Below are 22,199 nucleotides of genomic sequence, written 5' to 3' on the forward strand. Positions count from 1 at the left end.
GAAACCTTATTTAAGAAAAAAACACGCAGGAAGAATGAGTCTTAAAACATTTCAGGTCTATTAACATGAAGGCTTCTACTCACCAGATGGCCATCTGGAAATGCTGCATATTACTGGATGGCACAGTGGGTTATCAGCTCAGGTACAAAATCTCTATGCCCAGTTAATCACAAATCAAGAAAACAAGAGGTACACTCAACTTTAATGAACTAATTGCAAGTTACATGTATGAGTGGAACAGAGGGAAAACAGCTATGAAAAGGATGCAAACACAGCCCTGGGTACAGAGCAGCTGTCAGTCCTGCAGGCTCTGGCTGGACCCACACAATGCTGCTCTTCTCTCCCCATTGCAAGGAGTGCCTCCTCCTGCAATGTACTGTTTTGTTTTGATGTAGCATTAAATCCTCCCCAAACTGCTCAGCACATGGAGACAAGAGCCTGGCCATGCCCGGGGGTTTTGGCATCTCCTGCTGAGAACCCAGAGGTGCCCCTGCAGCCAAGGCATGGAGATGCTGCAGCCATTCCATCGGCACCAACCCATCCCAGTGCCCACACAGCCCAGGGCACAGCTCCAGCACAAGCACAGCTCTTCCCAGGTGCTGCACAGCTCCAAGGCTATACACGGTCCCTAAAAAGCCCCTTTCAAAATGATGGCAAAATGCCTGAAAGGAACAATAGGAAGTGCAAAGCCATTAATATACACGCTGAATTATTGATCACGGTAAATAAATTCACAGGAAAAAAAAAGTCTGATTTTTTCCAAATTTAACGTGCACAGAAAGACACCGTGGCACTCACTGCTGGTGCTTCTCTCGCAGCAGCACAGATCCTTTCTCAAAGTTCAAAACACGGTTGTGCACTGGGTTCTTGGAGTATTGTCAGCCCTGGTGTTCTTACAGCGCCGAGCAGAAAACCTCTGTGTCGCCACTGTGGTCACTGAGCAGTTGCCAGGGGAGGCGGCTATTTCTGTACAGGCTGAGAATGGGGCAGGAGAACTTTCTCAGCAGAAAAGGCAGACTTTCACGCAGCAGTGTGTAAATCCCAACCGCGCGGCTGCAATCCTAAATTATCAAAAGGCCCCTTTCTTCCAGAGGGCTGGCAGTGAGAGGCGATGTGGACCCGCATGCACCACGTGTGTGCACACGCTGCATGCACACCTCCTTAACAGAGCAGTTTGTATTTTTCTGACAGCAGTTGGCCTGTCTGGGTGTTTTGTGGCAGTGTCCCCAGCCCTCGTGTCTGGGTTTTCCCTGAGGACTTTGGTGAGATGGCTCTGGTGTTCAGGGTGCGTTTTGGCCACCACGGAGCCAGCTGGGATTTCTGCAGGGGATCCTTGCGAAGTGAAGGGATGGATGGACACATGGACACACTCAGTGCCCAAATCCCCTCCCAACATGGAGCAATTCCATGGCCTGCAGCACATCCTTGCTACCACGCTATTTCAACACCGAGGCAAGAGTTGACTGCATGCAGCACACTGCTATTTACATTACATGCCATACATTAATAACAAAAGAAAACAAAAACATCATATCCAAGGGAAGTTTCACTGTGGCAGACAAAAGAAGGCAAGGCCAGGGGCTCCTGTGGCCAGCATGCTCCAGCCTGGCCCTCATCACTACACCATGGGGAGACCTGTGCTTAGCAGTGCAATGGGCCCCAGCAGACAAAGCGAGGGCATGCTCTTGGTGTTTGTGCAGCCTGAAGCCAGCAAGGAGAGCTGATGCTGTACTGCAGTGGGATGGATGATACACAGGCTGCTTCTGACAAGGGAATAGGCCGGAGGAGTAGGCTGGGGCCTTAGGCTGGCCAAACTGTGCTGCTCACTGCATTTGCTCAGTTCTACCTAATGGGACTTCAGACCACGGTTTCCTATACCTCCGAATGCAGTGCTAACTGCTTGGCATCGATGTCACTGACTGCACATCTCAGCCCCTTCTCCCTCCCTTGTACCCACTGAGCAAACCTCCAGCTGTGCTCAACGCTCACTGAACTGAACCCAGTGGCAGGAGGTTTCTCGCTGCCTGCGGAGCCTCTTCCTAAAAGCACATTAACGTTTAAACCACTAACAGCAGGGAAGTCTGGAATGGAAGACAGCAGAAACACAGCCTCAACATAAAGATGCTAGTAAATGAAAACACCGCAACACTTGCACTTTCCTGCAGCCAGGCCGAGTGCACTTGCTGTGCTCAGCACGGCCCGTCCCATGCCCCAGCACCAGCTTCATACACGTGAACACACACACAACTTCACAGGCATGCAGAGTTAACTAAGCAGTGGCCTCCAGAGTCCTCTTGCTCCCCTCCTCAGGCCAAAGTAGCTTGGAATCACCCTAATCTGGGGGCATCATCACCCTCACAGAAAACTGTTGTGTTTATTCTGTTCCAGAGCCATCTCGTTGACCAGCTGCTCTATGGATGACTGGATGGCCGCCTTCACAAGGGAAGACGCCGTTTCTATGAGGAGCAACTCGTACTGATCTGAAGTCCTGTGCTCCTGCTCGCCCAGACCTTTCTCTTCCACCACAGCATCACTGCCAGCCCCAGGGCCTTCTTTTTGACCAAAATCAAAGCTCCCACTGGATTTTTTATTCCCTTTTTGCTTCTTGTGGTGTAAAACCGGGGATGGCTCATAGGCCTGGTCAGAATCGGTGTCGTCAGAGTCCACGGCTTCAGTGATGGTGATGACGATACCAACGCTGGTGCCCACGTTGACTTCAGGTTTCTCCTGATGGCTGGAGCTGCTCTGCACACTCATTGCATCATCCTTAGACACCGATGGACTGAAATCCATCGTGGTCTCCTCAGATTTGCACTCCCTGGGGAGATCAGTGTTCCTCTCTGACTCATCCCTTTCAGGAAGCTCCTTGCAGATCGTGGCTATTTCCTGCACCTCGGTGATTTCAGGGGTGCCATTGGGTTGATCTGTGGAAACCGGCGCTTCAGGAGTGACTTCCCTCTCTTCCACTTGGGCCGCAGATTGACTCCCCTCAGGCAGCTTTTCCTGCACAGGTTCACTGACAGGCTCCAAAATGGTTATTTCTGACTGAGTGATGCACTCTGCGTGTTCATCCACTTCTGGTCTGGCCTCTCCCGAGGGCTCACTCCTCCCATTGGCATCGGCACCTTCTGCTGATACGCCCTGGTCCTCTGCAGGCAGCGGGCTTAGGGCTTCAGCCTTGTCACAGGGCTCTGCTGCGGCCATGTCCTCTGCAGGCTGCAGGCTTAGGGCTACAGCACTGCCACAGGGCTCTGCTGGGGCCACATCTTCTGCAGAGAGTGGGCTGAGGGACTCAGCCTTGTCACAGGGCTCTGCTGTGGCCGAGTTTTGTGCAGGGAGCAGGCTAAGGGATTTGGCCTTGTCACAGGGCTCTGCTGGGGCCATGTCCTCTGCAGAGAGTGGGCTGAGGGACTCAGCTTTGTCACAGGGCTCTGCTTGGGCCGAATTTTGTGCAGGGAGCAGGCTATGGGATTGGGCCTTGTCGCAGGGCTCTGCTGGGGCCATGTCCTCTGCAAGGAGGGGGCTGACGGACTCAGCCTTGTTGCAGGGCTCTGCTGGGGCCATGTCCTCTGCAAGGAGGGGGCTGACGGACTCAGCCTTGTTGCAGGGCTCTGCTGGGGCCATGTCCTCTGCAAGGAGAGGGATGATGGACTCAGCCTTGTCGCAGGGCTCTGCTGGGGCCATGTCCTCTGCAGGGAGCGGACTGAGGGACTCAGCCTTGTTGCAGGGCTCTGCTGGGGCCATGTCCTCCAGCTCTTCAATGGCTTTATTCAAAATGCCCATCACTTCGTTTGCTTGAATGCTGTCCTCTGACTCCTCCACCACCTCTGAGGGGCTGGGCTTTTTCTTGCCTCTCAAGAAGCGCACACAGGGCATCTTCACCCCTGTGCTGGCCTTTTTCCTTGGAAGACCTTGTGCACAGCTCTCCTCTGCATCCGTCTCTAGCTGCACCTGGGAATCGGAAGACACCTTCTTCCGTGAAGAGGATTTCTGCCCTCTCCGAGGTTTTGTGAGACTTTTGATAGCTGCCCAAGCTCCTCTGGAGGGTGGCAATCGAGCAGAAGCTTTTGCCTCCCCTGGGTCTGTGCTGATGCATTGATTTTTCTCCTCCGAGGCTCCAGAAGCTCCCTCACATGCATCCTTAGCTGTCAGCCCCTTCTTACAGGACTTCTTCCGCTTCTTAAAACAGAGCATGGAGGGTTTTTCTGCCTGTTCTTCCAATGGGGGACATGGTGTCCCCGCGCTAGGAGTCTCCAGCTCGCTCGGGTTCTCCATTTGTATCTCCTTAGCAGCCTTTGCCATATTTGCACCTCTCCTTCGTCTGTGTATTGACTTTCTTGATTAATGCATAAAAGCTGCAGAAACGCTCAAATGGCTTTTTCCCCAAATTGTCCTCAAAACAGCAGTAGTTGCTTCTTAACAAGCAGGTGTGGCAATGTGCAGAGCTGTTCCAATGAAGCTATTGCATTCACTTTATAATTCCCATTGCATCTTCTTACTCTCCTTATTGCCTCCCCAAGGAGTCCTAGGCAGACTTGAAGAACCAGTCACTCTCACCTGTGAGATACCCCACTTCAGGTCGTGCTCCTCTAACAGTACACCATTGAATGGACAGTCCGACCTTGGTTTTACTCCCCCAAAGGATGACAAGTCAAGCCAAGAGTTAACAACTTTTATTCAGCCCATGGACAGTTCGACGGGAGCAAGGAACTTGCTTGAAGCAACGTGGAGGCAGTGAGTGGAGGTGTTCTGCCCCCCAGTGCCAATCAGCTGCTGCTGTGCCTTGGATTCTGATCAGCTCCTGACACGGGTTGAGTGAAGTTTGCCTCTGATTGTGCTTGATTCTCCCAGCTCTGACCTGCAACACAATGAACAAGTGGTAAGAAGCGCAGAGCAAAAATCAAAGGATTGAGAAGTAATTCTGAGCAGAGTATTTCAGCCTGGGATGCAGACAAGGGACAGAAAAGCAATTCTACCTCCGGATACCAATATCCAAAGGCAAAATACAGCCACTATTATGCCAACTTAGTGCTGTTCCAACACAGAAAACACTACTTTGCATGGCAGAAGTGGCTGTATTTTTTTCTAATTGCTCATATTATGACAAATCTATATTACTCACACAAGCATATATTTCCTGCTCCTACACTTGGCTCCACCTTCCCCCTCCACTTTCTTCTCACACTTTGCAGCCCGGGAAATCACACCCCGAGACCGCCGATATTTTTATTTTTTAATGCACCAGCTGACAATATGCAAAACGCCGAATACAAGAGGAGGAATACAAAAGCGAAATCACACGGCAAGAAGGAAGCACATCTACGTTACATGCACGCCTCCCATGGCAACCTCAATTAACAGCACACGCGTCCATCAGCGCTGTCACCCTTGCAAAAATCAAAGGCACAAAGGGAACGTTTGGGAAAGGAAGGAGCGCGCTGCAGCCCAACTTCTCGCGGCCGTCCGGCGCTTCCCGGAGCTCTCCGGGCGCAGCAGAGCCGCGTGGCGGCGCCGTCCGGCTCGGGGCTGCAGCTGCCGCTCCCGGGGGCGCTGGAGGCTCCGAGGCTCCGCGCTACCGGAGGGGCTGCAGCCCGCAGCGCACGTTGCGTTCCGTTCGCTGCTTCTGAAGCGGAAAATGCGCTCGGCGGCCACGTGGGAAAGACGAAGCCCGGCGCCCCGAGCGCACCCCAGCTCTGGAGCCCGCGTCCCGACGAGTCTGGGGGCGCTTCGTGGGCATCGGCACGGAGACCGCGAGCCGCCGAGCGCCGCCGCTCCTCCCGCCCGCAGCCCCCCAGAAGAGACGCGCGGGCTCCCGAACTCGGGGTGCCGCCCCCTTCCAATCCTCCCCTCTTCCGTGTCCCCGCTCCCCATCCCCGCGGGTCCCCTCGGCACCTCACCTGCGGCGCGGCCCGAACGCGGCTCTGCGCGGCCCCTGCGCGGCTGCGCTGCCGCCGCCTCCCGCCGCAGCCGCGCCCCCCGGGCCGGCGGGGAGGGCGCTGCCGGCAGCCCCCCGCCTCCCGCCCCCCGGCCGCGCAGCCCCTCCGCTCACGCAGCATCCCCGCGGCAGAGCGGCGGCCCTCCCCACCCCCGCTCGGCATCCTGCCCCGTTTGCGGAGCACCGTCCCTCGCCACCATCCTTCCCCGCGCAGGGCGCGCGGCAGCAGCAGCAGATGCACAACGGGCGAAGTCAAGAGGATCCTCCCGAAGGCTGAGCCGCGGTTCGCGGCTTGAATGCCTGCTGCGAGCGGAAACGCAGCCGGGAGGAAGAGACGGCGGGGATCCGCGGATCAGGTACAGCGTGCGATGGGAGTTCTGCTCCTGGCAGCGGTTTTTCTGCCTCCTGAAACCTGTCTCTGCACGTCACTGCAGGAGCCGCAGCTTTACTGCGGGGTTAAGGGCAGCCGGGGCCCGAATTTAAGCAAAACCTCAGCCGAAACACCTGACAAGGCGCCTCAGTCATAGGGGTCTTTCTTTCCTTCACATTTGCCAAAATCTGACTTTAAAATTGCATGCATAGCTGTTAGGATTGATGGGAGAGCCTCCGGGAAATGACTACAGGTGCTGCTGAAGAACCACATGAAGCCATGGTTGGAGCTGCCTCGACGTCCCCATTCATACCAACGGGGAGCTCAGTGACGCACACTCACGTCGTAAGGATATTAATTGCTTCGCAGCGTGTTGGCACATTGCAATGCAGGCCATGGAGCATACAAGTGGCTTCCAGTGGAGGCCATCCTTAAAAGAATACACGCGGCCTCCTCCCTCCCTAAAAAGGGGAGAAATTGTGTTCTTTTGGCTGAAATCTCAGCCTAGAGACAGAAGCACACATCAGGCAACCACAAGGCACCGTCATTTTAAAAGCTCCCTAACGAGACGTGTTTGCTGGCATTCATTCGTTATAATAACTTGCATTTGGAAACTGCTCCTCTCTGGAGGGTAGGCAGCGGGTTCTAATTAGGGTACAGTTCTCCATGAGAGCTAAGCACAGGCCATCAGCATGAGGCCATTTCCCCTCATTTCAGGTAGAGAGGGGATGCAGGCAGCAGTAACGTGCGCTACCTCCAGCGTCAGCTCCAACCCGTCCCTCTGAAATCACCTTGCACAGAACTCAATTATTCCGTTGCTCCATGGGAGGACAGTAACAGCAAGGAGTATGGCACACAGGAGATAGATAACGGGGTAGAAGGTGGATAAGATTGAAAAAACCTGTATTGTTTCCTAGCAGTGTGATGTGTGGCTCTCATTACGGCACAGCTCAGGGAATGGCCATCACAGCAGCCGAGGATCTGGGCTCACATGTCGCCCACAGAGAACGTACCTGCACTTAATTGATTTTTTGCTCCAGGCAACAGGAAGGGAAGACAACCTTCCAGTTGTCATCTAGAAGAGATCAAGCATTCTTTGTGTCCTAGGTGATGGGTCAAGTACGGGACTGCCAAATGAGCTAAGAAACCAACAACCCACCAAACCTATTGATGAATCAGCGCTGCAAGTAGGGACAGTGGGAATACACTTCCCACAACACTTGAAGCACATTGTAGAAAAGCATTTGCCACTCATCTCTGAAGATGCTTGGGGCTATTTTTTCACTATTTGCTGCCGGCCCTTAGGCTCTGCTGTCAGCAGCCCCCCACCGTTCAGCAAATTCACATCTGGTTTCTGTGGCTGTGCCATGGTGTTGCCTCACTGCATGCTGTGGACTAGTGACCTCCTGAACCGTCTTCCCTCAACTGCATGTCTACAATCTCATGCTTAACTAAAAGGAGGCTAATCTTAGCATAAATTATCACTTATCCCATCTTTCATAAGCATAAAATGAAGATGGAACACAGAGCGCTTGCAGGAAAGCAGCACAACAGGGAAGCCTCTGCAAGATGAGAGAATGAGGATTAAATGCAGGAACCGACAGCAGCCTTGGCAGCATCAGCTGTAGCAATCTGCTGCAAGGAAAGGCTCCGCCAAGGTGCTGCAGGTGGACTTCCAGCCAGGCCTCCGTGGTGGTGCAGCAACAGGGGACGCTGTTCCTGACCCCATGCAGGTGGCCTTTTTGTGCTCTGTGAAAGCTGTCTCCAGCAACTTCTCAGCCAAATACCATCGAGAAGAAAATCTGAGGAGGCTGTGAGCATATCTCAAGTGTGCTTACGACAATTTAAATTATTCTGTCTTTGCTTCTGTGACAACTAGGTAATTTTTATATAATTATTCTCCCCTACTGAATAACTTGCTCTCTCTATACTTAGTATCTGTATACTACAGATGCATCCTTACACTGGTGCACACCTACACCACAACTCTCCCAGTTCTCACCAAAATCAGAATGCTTTCAGATTCAGTTTGGATGCAAGCAGATGGGCCTTGCAAGTCTATGAAGAAAGGAGAAGCCAAAAATATTCAGCTGTGAGCAGGGCAGTCAAACTTAATAAAGCTAGCATCTTAATTCAGATCTTCTGCAGTCAACTGCAAGTAAACTCAATCCACTGAATAATTCAGGCAGTTTATTTCCTATAGATGACACATGCCATCCAGGAAAGGAAACAAGACAGAACACACACACGGTGGTGCATTGCAGGCAACTTATTCCTGCAGTGATCACTTATAGTTGTCAATACTGGGACTGCTGCATTACTCAGTTAATCACAGAAATAAGTTCTACTTCATTAATCTCAGCACGTACATTAAGACCCAAAAAGCATTTGAAGTTTTTACCCTTTATTTGTATTAGTTAAAAATTTGGCAGAAACTCTATTTCTGTTACAAAATGATTTCTGGCCTGTTGACAAAGCCTACTACAAATGACTCAATCACTGCTCACGTGGCTTCTGTTCACCCAAAAGGTACCATAGAAAACAAGGCTTCTCAATGGCCTAACTGTACTTATTGCTGAGCAAAACATGGTTCAAAGGACACTTCTGGCAGAAGCCATGGGCACAGCCCAGAGAGGTCTCAACAGACCCGACACTCAGAAGTTCTGTTTCCAGTGGTAAGAATTACAGCAGTCACAGCTGGGCTTTCTAAAAGAGAAATCTGGCATGGCTCAGGTGTCTGCAGGGGTAACTCACAGCAGAAGCCAGGGTGAGCACTCCTGCTAAGAAATGACAAAAGGATTCTTCCTTGTTCCCTCTTTTAAAAGAAACTGGTGTGATTTCAAAGCACAGCAAATACACAATTCAGGATGACAAGTAGGAATATTATAATAGCATGTGAGACCTCCCAAGATAATCCATGCCTACTGTTAAGGCAGCCAGGTCCCAAGACTGTTTCAAACAGCTCCATCTGTAGGGTTTTTAATTACTAAAATCTCACCGAATCAAGGTGAGATCGTATAAATGTATCTTTTCTCCTTTGTGTGCTCACTGTCTTAGTTAAAGTTTGTCCTTTAGCTGGCTGGACTTGATGATCCTGAAAGTCTTTTCCAACTGAAATGATTCTGTGGTTCTAAGAGATCACTAAACCCAAGCTTCTGTATTTTGCTCGAGCTACAGTTATGAAGCAGGAAGGTTGTACAGGAAATATACTTTATATACTTAGTTTCAACTAGCTTGGAAAACAGTACTTTAAGAATTATTACTGATTAAAAATAAGTGTTCTATCCTTTAGCACTCTTCTTTTCACTTCTTGCACTGTATTCTCAGTCATATCTTGTTTTGACTTCAAAAAAGATCAGTGAATAGTTTCATTTACATGACTCATCAGGTGTTCTTCTGGGAGCTAAAAAGAAAAATAAATTTAATTACTATTAAACAGCACTGAAGGCAACTTTCAGGCTGAAATATATAATCATGTTATTTGGAAACACATGGCATAATATGAAATTGGCTTAGTTCCATTATCTCAAATTGAGAAATCAAGCTCAAATATTGAAAGCTAATTTATATTGAAATTCTAACCTGAAGGTGACACCTAGCTTTGGTCACAAATTCTTTTCAGAAGAGCCCGTTCACTTCTCCTGTCACTGTGTCCAAGTCGATATCATAAAAGCTGGGTCTTGTAGGAAGTCCTGGCATAGTGCTCATCTGGGTAACAAAAAAGATAAACCATTAAGATGGAAGCAGCATAAATGAACAGAAGATATAACACTTATTCTGTGCTGGGAACCGTGTTAGCAACAGCCCATGCAGCACCTCAGTTATGAGCATACCAGCTGGGGGGTGGTCAGACACCATTCTGAAGTGTATCACAAGAACCAGGAACTCCTAATTTAGCAGACTGACCAGTTCTGCCCAAGCTGTAACGAGCACTCAAGCACCAAGCTGATGGATCAGCTGTTACATGAGAGCTGCTGCAGGGAGACACGAACTGCTTGTGGCAGCTTCCTGGCTCCCGAAACGAGGATGCACGTTTAAATACAGCTTTGCTGATTGCAAAGTCCCAGTTGATTAAAACTCCCTAAAATTTTTGAACTGTTATAATTAGGAATAATTATTGTTGACATGAGAGGTTTTAAAACAAACAGACAAGCCCTCCCCCCCAAAAAAACCCTATTATGTATGAATATTTTGCTTTCATGAGCAATACAGAAACAGAAATGGTGAGGTCTGTTTTCCTGACTGGGCCATTCTGTGGCACACAAGTCAGAATGGCTGTGCAGCAGGAGGACTGAAGGTAGCAGAACAGCTGCCTATTCTGCACCTGCCTCAGGCCAGGCCTTTCAAGTCATCCCCACTGCTGAAACCCACTTTCAGAGCTGCAAAAAGCAAAGCCAGCAGGGACTACACTTGGCCTGATTTACTAATGCAGATGACAACTTGGTTCCATAACTCAGCATTTAGCCCAGCAGCACACGTAGATTAACATGGATGCTTTATGAAGGTGGACAACTTGTGACCAGGCTTGACAGCTTTTGTCAGTGGTCATTTACCCCATAAACAAAAATTCAGTGTTTCACTTCACATCTACATCACCCAGCCTTGTCTTTCACAACCAGTAATTCTTATGCCTGTCTCCACTAGATTAAAGACCTCCTTAGAAACCTGGTATTTTCTCCCTGCATATGTATTTTGCACACTAATCAAATCTGGGTAATAAGCTCAGCAGCAAGGTTAAGCATTTGCTGCAGTTCTCAAAACTGTTCTGGGAGCTTTTGGAATCCCACCTCATTTTCTTAAGCTATTACAAGTGCTAACTGCAGTCCCACATGTACCATACCACTGCAAGAAGTACGTGCTTTGTAAGAGGTAAAAGTCACTTCAATCATACCCTTTGTAATGACTGCTACATCTGCACCAGCTTTTTGTCATAGCTGCTGCTTTCCAGGACAGGGAAGAGCAGACCTCAGATATGGCTCTCATTCCTTTTGTCTTTATGTATGAATATTTTTTGCTTTCGTGAGCAAAGTATTACAAGATCTGAAGCATCTGGAAGCGTTTTTCAGTTCTCACCACAGTCCCTGCCACTGTTGTGCAGCACAAGAAAGCACCTCTTTATGTATCTCTGGAGAATCGCAGAGCTTTGTGGGTCTCCACCTACACGTCCAGAGGGCCACAGCAAGAGCTGAGAGCGACAGTCAGGACAGCAGGAGTTGCTGTGCTGATGAATACAGGCCTGATGCAACCCTTCTTGCCATTGGTGTTTTGAAAGGATTGGTCAGTTTTCCTGCTCTCCTTCCCATAGGGCAGCCCACAGAGGCTACTCTGTTATCTATTACCTAAAAGCAAACTATGTGCTGAATTTTTATGTGCTACAGGGTTGGTTTCCTTTCAGGCTATGAATTTTCTGCACAAATGTCCACGATGCTTAATGCACTCAATTATTTTCAGAGCTAGGGAAACGAAGCTCCTCCTCCTCTCTTTCATTCACATGCTGGAAAAGAATGCAGAGCAATTCTCACTATTTGCATGAAAAAATTAGACCACTCAGATTATCAGTTCCCCTACAAAGTTTAAATAAAACCAATACCAACTAGAACATATTATTTATAGCATTTGCACAACTTCCAGAAGAAATGCCATGTAAGACATTGAAAGAGACGAATCAATAATTTGTTTTCAGTTCTCCAGTGGCACAATATAAGAAATCCAACCAGTTTGAGTTCAAACTGTCTGCTTCATTTTCATTACCATTTCACGCTCAAAGTTTAATCTAGACGATCCTTGTATTTCCTTTTATATCTCAAAGTATTTCATTCAAGTACAACAGCTTCAACTCCAAGCCAGAAAGGAAAAAACCCCAAACTCAGAGGCTGAGAAAAGTGAAGTGTGACATACCTTCTCAATTAACTTCAGATAACAAGATTAACACACTGGTGATTAGTTTCACCTCAAATGTCACACAACTGCAGAGAGCTGCATGTTTGCTGTGCTTTCAGCTTCAGTTCAATGGCTGCCCAAAAATTACTCTGAGGCTAGCACATATCCTCTTGAATGGGTTGAAAATGATGATCTGATTCAAAATGGGCTGCTTCTTAAAAGGACATCCCTTTCCTGGCCTAGTAGGCACCACAGAAGAGAGACCTTCATGTCCCCACTTGGAGGGTTTACTGTTAATTCCAGCAAGGTTAACATCATGATTAACTGCATGCCCAAGTAAACGTTACAGATCTGTGAAAGGAGCAGGAAGGAAACTCCAGCTTCATAGAAAGTGAAGACATTAAAAAAGAGACAAAACTTCAGCTTTAATGTCTGTAATCATCTTTTGTCTGTCTCATTACTTCTGTGTACTCTTTCCTTCTGCAGTACTTAAAAAAAATATATTAAAAATGATCACTGTTTGGATTAAATCTTAGCTTGCAAAAAAGTCACAAACAGGAATGAGCACGCTGTCTTTCACTGCATCCCAGAACACACAGCACTCTTTGAAAAGAAGGATGCGCCAGACTTCAACCAGGATGTGGTTATTTTATTTTTGTTGGGGTAATCTGGAAACCCTTACCTGGCTCTCTGAGGGCTAGCGTTTGAAGGAGGAAAGGAAACAACTCTTAAATCAACAAATTCCAGCATCTCAACCATATGACACTAACAGTTTTGAAAGACAGATTATTAAGACAAACACTGCCATGAAGGCTTCAGTAAAAAAAAAGGTGGAGACCCAAAAATAGTGAGAAAGACAGAACTGCTTGCTCCAACTGCTCCATCTCCTGCAATAACCTAAGAAGTTACTTAACATTTTCCCAGAATAGATTCCTCAGATAAGATTTCCAGTGGAGCCTTTCATCCTAACATTCTTTCTTTAGAGACAAAGCTGAACATTAGTTCAGTTTGCAGGTAGCTCCTCTTTCTGCCAGCCCATTCATATCAAAGCTATGCCAGAATCCTGCTTCCATTGTAGCTACTCTGTTAGTTCTCAGTTGATGTGACAATCATCTCAATAGAAAATAAGAACTCAAGGGCACAGTGAAATAAATTGTTGGAATTGATGCAGTCCAAACAGCAAACAGATGATCACCAAAACGATGAGAAAATAATAGAAAGGGAGACTGACAAAAAATAAACAGTACAGATCAGCTTTGCTTTGAAGCTGTCTCATCAAAAGTTATTTGCTTTGAAAGCTGTGGAAAAGTTTAGTTCTACGCTATCTGCTGCAATACTGCAAAGTGCATCAGGAATTCCAAGTCCCAGGGGCATCAGGCAGGCCCCTCTGTCAGCCTGCTGTTCCCACAATTCATTATGTGCAGAGTTCTCCCTTTTCCTGCATTCCAAGAAGACTGAGATGTGGCACATGGAGAGTACACCGGGGGCTTGCTAAATGTTCAAATGCTCACATGCTTTATTTTAGCTCCCCTCTTCCACCTGAAAAAGACTTACAAAGGGCATCTAATGCACTGGACAACTAACACTTCATTTACAGATGATAAGAGCTCTTCTCATTGGAGACACCTTTCATAACTGGCTGTACATGGAGTGCTATTCTCACCCCACAGCTGAGGGTTTCACTCACTCACTCACCGTTCCAACCAGTGGGTACAGGAACCCAGCACCAACACTGGCCCGAATGTCTCGGATTGGCAGAATAAAGCCTGTGGGTGCTCCTTTCTGTTCAGGGTCGTGAGACAATGATAAGTGAGTTTTAGCCATGCAGATTGGCAGGTTTCCAAAGCCCTGGGCATGACAATGAAAAAGAAAAGAGAAAGAGGACAGAAGTGAAAAAACAGTAACCATTCCTGTATGCAAAAATTACAGCCCTATTTTACCTCCATGCATTATCCTCAGTGTTACCAGGTAATTTTAATGCAATTTCTTCGCCCTATCTGATCCATTGACCATTCTGCATCCTCGTTCTTTCTCTCTTCCTACTATTATAGGAAGAATAACTATGGATCCCAGCACGTCCAACTGAGGAAAAGGTTAATGGTATGGAAGCATTATGGAAGTGCTGGATATCTAGATAGCTAGCTTACTTTCTACTCTCTTCCCAAAATGTTAATTCAAACAGCTCAGAACTAAGGTGCTCATAGAGCTGAAGTGGGTTAATGAGAAGTATTTGATCAATATAATTGCATGTTGTGAGGAAGAAGCAATTACACAGCTATGGTATTTTAACAGAACTGTAAAGGAATTTACAAGAAATACAAAAAACAAGAAATGACATATGCCAGCAGTACATGAAATCCAGAAGTAAAACTGTTCAAGCACACTAAACAAAGTATGGACAATTCTCACCTTGCCTTCCTCTACACAACCCATTACAAACCTTCAATAATGCAGAAGGTATCTGAAAAGCAGGTAAATTTACAAGAATGTCATGTTCAAGAAGAAAAAATGTGGCTGTGACTGCCCAAAATCTATATGGGTTTAAAAACTGATTGGACAACTCAGTGGGACATGACAAAAAATTAAACAAACAGCAATAACAAAAACCAGAGACTATTTAGCACCAGTCTGACCATTTGTAGTTCCACAATTCCCAAACTGTTAAACTGGGGAGTGCAGAAAGTATACATGGGAGAACATAGAGAGATTACTGAATCTCTTTCCACTTTTTTCCCCTACACATTATTAGAGAAGTATTACTGAGACAGATTAGTTCTGTTGTCTGCACTAAAAGCCAGGGCCACTTTCTCCTTTCCCACAATACCTTCTCATCCTTCTCTGCCATGGCAGCATCCAGTGAGCCCTGGACACACGTTGGGTGATGATCCCCTATTATATGCAGTTTGAACATCACTTCAATATGATTATTATAAAATGAAAACACCACTGGGTATCAGGTGACAGGGAAAAACTAACCTGCTTAGTGTACACGGCGACTTTCTCCTGTGCTTCTGGAAGTAGCTCAATGTCACTTGCCCCATAGATCTGCTGTGCAATAATTCTGATTTTATCTACAACAGGGAGCTAGAAAAAAAGACAGGCAGGTGAGCACAGCCTAGGCACTTTCAGGCCACAACATGGTAACTAACAGTGACTTTGTTACCTCTGAGTCACCATCAAATTTGTCTAAGTACAAAGTCACTAGAAATACACACACACACTCTTCCACCCGACCTGTACTGTAAAACTGTAAGACTTATTTCCAGAGAAAGAAACAAGTTAGAAATGGACATTTCATTTGCTGTTCCACAGCCTATTATATTCCCATAGGGAGCACCATGCACACCCAGAAATTCTTGAGTAAGGTAACAAGTTTGATGACAGTTGTACCACTCTTGTCATTCTGACAAGAATGCATGTCACAGGCCAAAGAATAAACTTCTCCCTGCCCTGGAACATGTCTGTCTCTCACAGCAGTAACCTGTTTGCCATTTCATGTTGTGTCAGAGCAGCATCTTCCACTATCGAAAGTAAACTATATTTCATTTAGTAGTCAAAACAACAGGAAGTAACAAACTAGATATTTGACACCCATGGAGTAAGCGTTATATTCCAGAAGCCATTTCTTCTCAGGTTCTCTGAGCAGACTTTTAGGCAACTTTCAGTCAACTAAGCCATGCCAACTAATCTCCAACTTATTTAAAAAAAAAAAAAAAAAGTACCTCTGTAATCATGCAAGCTCTTACCTCTACATTATAGAGGAACCTGAAGTTGCTGGGTGCCTGTGATGCTCTCTGAACAGCCTGAGCCAATGCAACAGCTCCTTTACCACCCTCTGCCCAGTGAGTGCACTCCACAGCATCAAATGCTCCTGCTTCTTTTGCCAGTTGTACCAGAAGAGCCAGTTCAGCCTTTGTATCTGTCCTGTAAAGAAAAAGTTTGTGTATTTGTATCAGAACGTATGCACAGTAAATGAATGGTTTGTTCTATCCTTTTCTCATTCTTGTCAACAGAAGTTAAATACTGGAATCACAGGATCCAGCCATCAGGAAGCCATATCTATTGAGGAGTTATCTGCCACAAGGCTGCTCCACTTTGGTGAAGGATGCCACGCAAAGACAAACAGCGAGCAAGATCTTGGCCTGGAACTGTATGCAGAAACCCAAGACTGCCAGCAACAGTTTTCCAGACTTTGTGCTTGTATCAACAACACAACTCTTGTTTTCAGATGAGAACTCAAAAAGGCATTAGTACTTGCTGATTTGATGCTAAGATGTTCTATATCATGTGCACACTACGCTAAAAACCATACTTTCTCTAAAACAGCTAATACACATTCACTTGAGATGAACAACCCTCAGCTGGCTACTCTGCTTCAACTGGCATCAGCTTTAACACAGCAGTTCCAAGCCCTTCAGCCTGTATAAAGAAAGACCACACACAGAATCTGCTTCCTCTGTAGTACAACATGCAGAGCCTTAAATGCTTCTTGGTTTGGCATGATTCCATACTGCAGACCACTGAATGCAATGTGGTCTCCAGCACAGGCACCTCACCATCTGTTATGAGCTTAGATTCCATATTATCACAGGCACCTTTTGTCTACAGAACTTAGCCAGTTCGGCTATAAGCAGTGGCACATAAGTCATTGATCACAAGATCCCAAGCTAAACTAAACTAGAGGATGCATTTGAAATGACTGAGCAGAGCTCCACTATTTATTCAGTATCTTCAAGCACTACAGAACGCTGCTTTCTGCACACAACACGTTGACAGTGCTGAAAACAAGACAGCGTGTTAAATGTAGCATAAAAAGTGCCACCATTTTATTCTCATGCATCAGTTCCACAGCCCAGCTCACTTACTTGAAAGCATTGACAGCCACTACTACTGGGACACCGAACAGCCGAGCGTTCTGGATTTGTTTGCTTAGGTTACTGCAACCTTTTGCCAACAGCTGAAGGTTCTGTAAAAAAAAAAAAAAAAAAAAAAAAGAGAGCAAGCAGAACATAGATTTTATGAGAGACAGTGAAACCTTTGCTCCAAATCCACTGCATCCATAGCTCATTATTTAAATGCCAAAACAGGAACGGAAACCACAAAGGCAAAATTTCAGAGCTGCTTTCTGAACACTTAGGACCAGTGCATGGTCTTGCATGGAAAACAGGAAAAGGAATGAATGTTTCTAATAACTTTGTAGCTGAAGATGAAAATCAAGGTAGGAGAAACCACGATCATTTTTTGTTATTAAGTCAATACTATGCTCATTATCTCCTCACAGTAAAACCTCACTTTCCTCTGTGACACATCCGTCTTCATGTATTGAATATCATTAGCAGTGAATTTCGTGACATTTGTTTGAAGTTTGTGATAACAGCTTTCACTTTATATATATTTACATTTTACAGCATCAGAGATTATTCATGGAAGACATTTCATCCCTTCTTGTCAAAAGAGTAATCCATAGAGAAGTGTTAGAAGTGAAAAAGCTGAACCAGATCAATTACCCAAGTGTACATAACTATTTGAGGCAGAAGGGCAGAAGCAGATTTAGTTCACTTTCCTCCCTGCTTGCAAAAAGAAGGGCAGGGGGAAAACAAAACTGCTGCTGCTAAGAAGGGAGCAATTAGACAGGCACTCCGAATATTCTCAGACACAGTATTTCAGCATGGCAATCACTCTATGCTGAGAGGGTCAAGGGACACTGAGCAGACATCACTATGAAAAATTGAGCGTAGAGACAATTATGCAAGCTCAGGAGAAAAGGAAGGCTCTGAGTGCTGGCTAGGTCAAGTACAATAAATGCTTGAAAGAGCAGAGCCAAAGTAACAGCATTAGAACAAAAAAGAAAAAAGAACATTAAAGCTTGTACAAGGAAGCATTTCCCTGCTAGCTACAGAAATGACACACACTAGCTATCCACACGTGCACTGAATGATAATGTCGTGTAACAACTACAGTTAATTGGTCAACTGACACAACAGCTAATGAAGATAAGATTACCTCTTCCGTGTACTCTTTTGGCAAGGGCATCCCAGCAGTGACCTGGAGAGTGAATTTAAAAAATAATAATAAAATAAATGGGGGGGGACCCGACAAGATTTTTATTCTGACAATTTGCACTTGATTCTTATTAAACTGCATCAAGATACACTGTTCTACTCCAGCCTGATCCTTTTTTTTTCCTAAGAGAAAAAAAAAAAGACTGCCAAGATGTTCTCACAGTACAACAAACTAAGATTATGATGACAGCAAATACAAATGTGCCCCAGCATACTTCTTTGGGAACATAAGATGAGCCAGTATGTATATGTAACATACTACAGCGAAGCAGCTTGCAAGGGACATATGGATTACTGTAAATCTCAAGACAATTATAAGCAAATCAAACCCTACAGAGCTTTAGGTGGCTGGACTGGAACAAAAGCCCCTCAGACCTAAATAAAACCTTGTTTACTACTTACTGCAGGCCCTCCTCCATGCATTTTCAGAGCTCGGACAGTTGCAACCAACACCACCACATTAGGCCGGAGATGAGAATAACGACACTTAATGTTAAAGAATTTCTCCATGCCTATGTCTGCACCAAATCCTGCTTCAGTAACTGGAATAGGAAAAAAAACCAACAACATAGAAGTTTGTTAGAGGATGTTGGGCAGAGAAATCAGTGCTCTGATTACGGAAATCAGAGGTTTCTTCTGGGACAGAAAAAAAACAAAAAACAGCAAAGGTAGTCATGATAAAAAAAAAAAGAGGAAATTTTTTCCTGAAAAACAAACAAATATCACACACTTACCAACAAAACCCTCTCTACCCACAAGCTTCAGTGCTATTTTGTCTGCCAACACTGAAGAATTCCCATGTGCAATATTGGCAAAAGGTCCCGCATGAACAAACACAGGGGTTCCCTAGGAAATGGAGGAGGGTGAGGGAGGCAAAGAGAAATAAGGAAAATCAGAGGGTAACATTTTGCACATCTGCATCATTTCAGGAGCTAAGCACTACAGTACCTGAAGCTTAAAAAAAGAAGTTCTTAGAAAACAGATCTTAAAGCCCTCTGATTAAATATTTGTTATCAGTACTAAGGGCTGCATCACCAACTGGATTATCATAATCTGCAGAAGTGGAGATCTTAACCCACTTAGGAAATGGATGGCTAAATCTTAGCAACTCTGCCAATCTCTTGCACCCATACCATCTAGATTTTCAAAACATTTCCTGACATTGCTCAACAAAACAGGCACAGCAAGGTACTGCTCTTCCCCAGGGCCATCCGCATGCTGATGGCAGACCTGAATCTTAGGCAGGAAACCACAATAAGCTTCTAAGTCTAAACAGAGTAAGTCCACACTGACTGTGATGAATGAGCTCGACCGGATGCTCCTTGCTTCTGAGAACACAGAATGAAATCATCCATGCTCACCTCTAGCGTCTGCATGAGGTTTGGCTTAACAGCATCTTTCATCAAGACAGCCAGAGCACCAGTCACTCCCTAAAAGAAAAAGCAAAGACAGCTATCAGTTTCCAGATGTACTGAGACAGTTCCTATGCTGTGTCGAGACCTGGTGAGCCTGCAGGAACACAACCAGCAGTTGCTGCACAATATGCAGCAATTGCTGATTTCTGCTGAATGCAGCCTCTTCCATTATGACCTTGCTTAGCAGTGAAGACAAACTGCTCTTTCAATGCTATAATGAGGTGAGAAAGGAAGAGCAGTGAGAAAGTAACCCTTAGGTACACATGCTTTCCTGCACCCCATTCAATGGCCAAAAGCAGGGAAAGTTTTAAGACAATTTTTTTTCCCCCTTTTAATGTCAATTGAATTGCAGCACTCAATTATACATCTATATTTTTTTAAAGACATTCACTGCTATGTTTCATTAGTCTCAATCTTGCTACATGAAAGCTTAGTTAACATTTAATGGATAAGCTTTAAACTTCAGTCATCTCTAGAATAATGAAAGATACAGAGCAAGATTTCCATGATGACATTTCAGGCCTGTCAATCAATAGCACCTCAATACACCTTCTTCTCTGCAAACCCAGTCAGTTTTTGATTCCTCATTTCTCCCCAGATCCTTTGATACTGGCCCTCGTGATACTGGTTATATCACAGCAGAAGGATCTGGATATCTGATTGTGTCAGTCTAGTCTCTACAATCACCATGTTCTGGCTGGTATGAGAGGCATGAAACACAGTCCTAACCAAGCAAGCCAATGCCCACCACCTGCAAAAATGTGCAAATCCTGAGGACCTGTTGGACAGGCCTGCTATCATCCTCCACTCCACAGTTACAGCACACAAAAATTTAAAAAAAGAGGAAAAAAAGCCTTAAAAACTACAAGTCTTAGATCCCATGTGAAACTCATAAAGCAACTCCCTACACAAGTTCCCACCACTGACGGGCAGCAGGAGTGACTTCTGTTTTCCAGAATGGGGATTTAACTCTGGTACTTAAGGTTAAAGCATGACAGCACATTAGCATCAGGAATTAAAATCTCAAAGCTACCTACAGAACTTTGGTACGTGCTCCTTCTCACGCCCAACAAATGTCTCACATCAAGACACTTTACAGATAAGTGCTTCCCAGCCTAGCTCTTTTGCTGAAGGTCCACAGTCAGGCCATAGTGCCCATCAACTGCTTCTCAGAGTTACTGTGGGACGAACATAAAACAAAAACATACAACAGAAGACCAGTAGTGCTCCTCTGTTGACTAGTGGAACAATCCTGAGCCCGTGTTCTGTCTTGAAGCCAAGTGACAGGGCACAGTTCACATACAGAGCTCAGTTCCCTTCACCTTCTCCACAAAGGGTTGTTACCTACAGAATATTGGAAAAAGCACCTGGAGCACAAGCTACCCCCTGAACAATGCTGAAGCACTGCATGGGAGAGTTCTAACTGACTTGATACACTCCACAGACGTTTCAAGAACTGCACTTGGACAGTTGCAAGACAGTACTGCAGCTGGCACTGTTGCTTATAACTACATACTGGTAACAGACATCACTAGTTCTGTTAAATTAAACATTTCATTCAATGCAAATAGATTTGTGCCTCTCACAAAGGCTGCCTTATGGAAACCTTCTGCAAGTTTGACTTTTATAGTATTCACAGTCTCTCAGCATAAGATGCCTCATCATCTGTAATTAAATTTGCACCAGGCTTTGTCCCTGCTTTATGTTTTCCTTTCTCCAGGAAGCTTAAAAAAAAAATAAAATTGGGTGGCCAGCAGGATGCATTCTGAATTCTCATTTGTAAATAGGCTTTTTTTAATTTAAAAGCCACCATGTACTCCTCCTCAATTCCTACAGTGCTAGTTTTGATTTGATACACAGTACACTGCACAGAACCCTTTGTCCCTGCCCAAAACACATGTAAGCACAGTCTCTGTGTAAGGTGCTAGCCACGCTGAAGAAGAAATCCTTTACTAACTCCACAGACTAACATTTCATCTCTAATATTCTACGTAGTAACCATACAGAACCATCTCAATATTTTTCAATCCAAGGACTTTCAGAAGCAATAGAAGAAAGTTAGCATTCAAGAATGGAATAGCTCTCTTACAAGGTCATCTGTTGTAACCGGTTCTCCTCTCTTGCTGGAAGCTACTACCATTCTGCCCAGTCGCTTTTTCATGTCATCCAGGCCGTCAGAGAGTGCTAAAACTGACATGATTTCACTGCTCACTGTGATGTCAAACTGAGCCTTCAAGAGACGAATAAAGATGTGAATTCATCAAGATTCCTCAGCAGAAATCTTTACCTTACTCAAATTCTTGGGATGGAATAAAGAAGCCAGTTATCACCATCATAATAAGAAATAAATACAGACATACATCCATGACAACAAATCTAAAATGTTACTCTCAAAATATACGCAATTTAAGTTCAAAGTTTCAAATCAGATTATTTTCTGCAAATTAAAGTAAGATACACTCATTTCATTGCTGTTACATGACTCCATCCTGGCACGAAACTGGTGATTCATGTAAGAACATTAACACCAACAGTAC

At 45.6% G+C, this 22,199-nt stretch overlaps 2 protein-coding genes across 5 annotated transcripts in view; both read right to left on the bottom strand.

Annotated features, from left to right (window-relative positions):
- Positions 1–183: 183 nt before the first annotated feature.
- AKAP5 (A-kinase anchoring protein 5) lies at positions 184–9,163 on the bottom strand. Of its 2 annotated transcripts, none has more exons than XM_052695587.1 (2): positions 6,086–9,163; positions 184–4,858 (listed from the first exon to the last, which is right to left on the bottom strand). In XM_052695587.1, the coding sequence occupies exon 2, from the start codon at positions 4,300–4,302 to the stop codon at positions 2,356–2,358; it is 1,947 nt and encodes a 648-aa protein (XP_052551547.1). In that variant the 5' UTR covers positions 4,303–4,858; positions 6,086–9,163; the 3' UTR covers positions 184–2,355. The 2 variants fall into 2 exon arrangements, with proteins under 2 accessions (XP_052551547.1, XP_052551545.1); XM_052695585.1 differs by lacking the exon at positions 6,086–9,163 and adding an exon at positions 5,898–5,962.
- Positions 9,164–9,443: 280 nt separating this feature from the next.
- MTHFD1 (methylenetetrahydrofolate dehydrogenase, cyclohydrolase and formyltetrahydrofolate synthetase 1) overlaps positions 9,444–22,199 on the bottom strand; it is a 37,441-nt gene continuing 24,685 nt past the window's right edge. For 2 of the 3 annotated variants that reach the window (XM_052695582.1, XM_052695584.1), the window contains exons 18-28: positions 21,752–21,892; positions 19,609–19,677; positions 18,982–19,093; positions 18,650–18,789; positions 18,189–18,230; positions 17,051–17,151; positions 15,932–16,109; positions 15,162–15,269; positions 13,881–14,033; positions 9,888–10,013; positions 9,444–9,708 (exon numbers count right to left, since the gene is read on the bottom strand). In XM_052695582.1, coding sequence (XP_052551542.1) covers positions 9,924–10,013; positions 13,881–14,033; positions 15,162–15,269; positions 15,932–16,109; positions 17,051–17,151; positions 18,189–18,230; positions 18,650–18,789; positions 18,982–19,093; positions 19,609–19,677; positions 21,752–21,892 — 1,134 coding nt within the window. In that variant the 3' untranslated portion in view covers positions 9,444–9,708; positions 9,888–9,923. Of the gene's footprint in view, positions 9,709–9,887; positions 10,014–13,880; positions 14,034–15,009; positions 15,075–15,161; positions 15,270–15,931; positions 16,110–17,050; positions 17,152–18,188; positions 18,231–18,649; positions 18,790–18,981; positions 19,094–19,608; positions 19,678–21,751; positions 21,893–22,199 lie in introns of those variants that run through there. The other variant, XM_052695583.1, reaches the window with a different exon arrangement.

Source organism: Tympanuchus pallidicinctus, unplaced genomic scaffold, assembly GCF_026119805.1.
Source record: "Tympanuchus pallidicinctus isolate F22 unplaced genomic scaffold, pur_lepc_1.0 scaffold3, whole genome shotgun sequence".
NCBI classification, from domain to species: domain Eukaryota; kingdom Metazoa; phylum Chordata; class Aves; order Galliformes; family Phasianidae; genus Tympanuchus; species Tympanuchus pallidicinctus.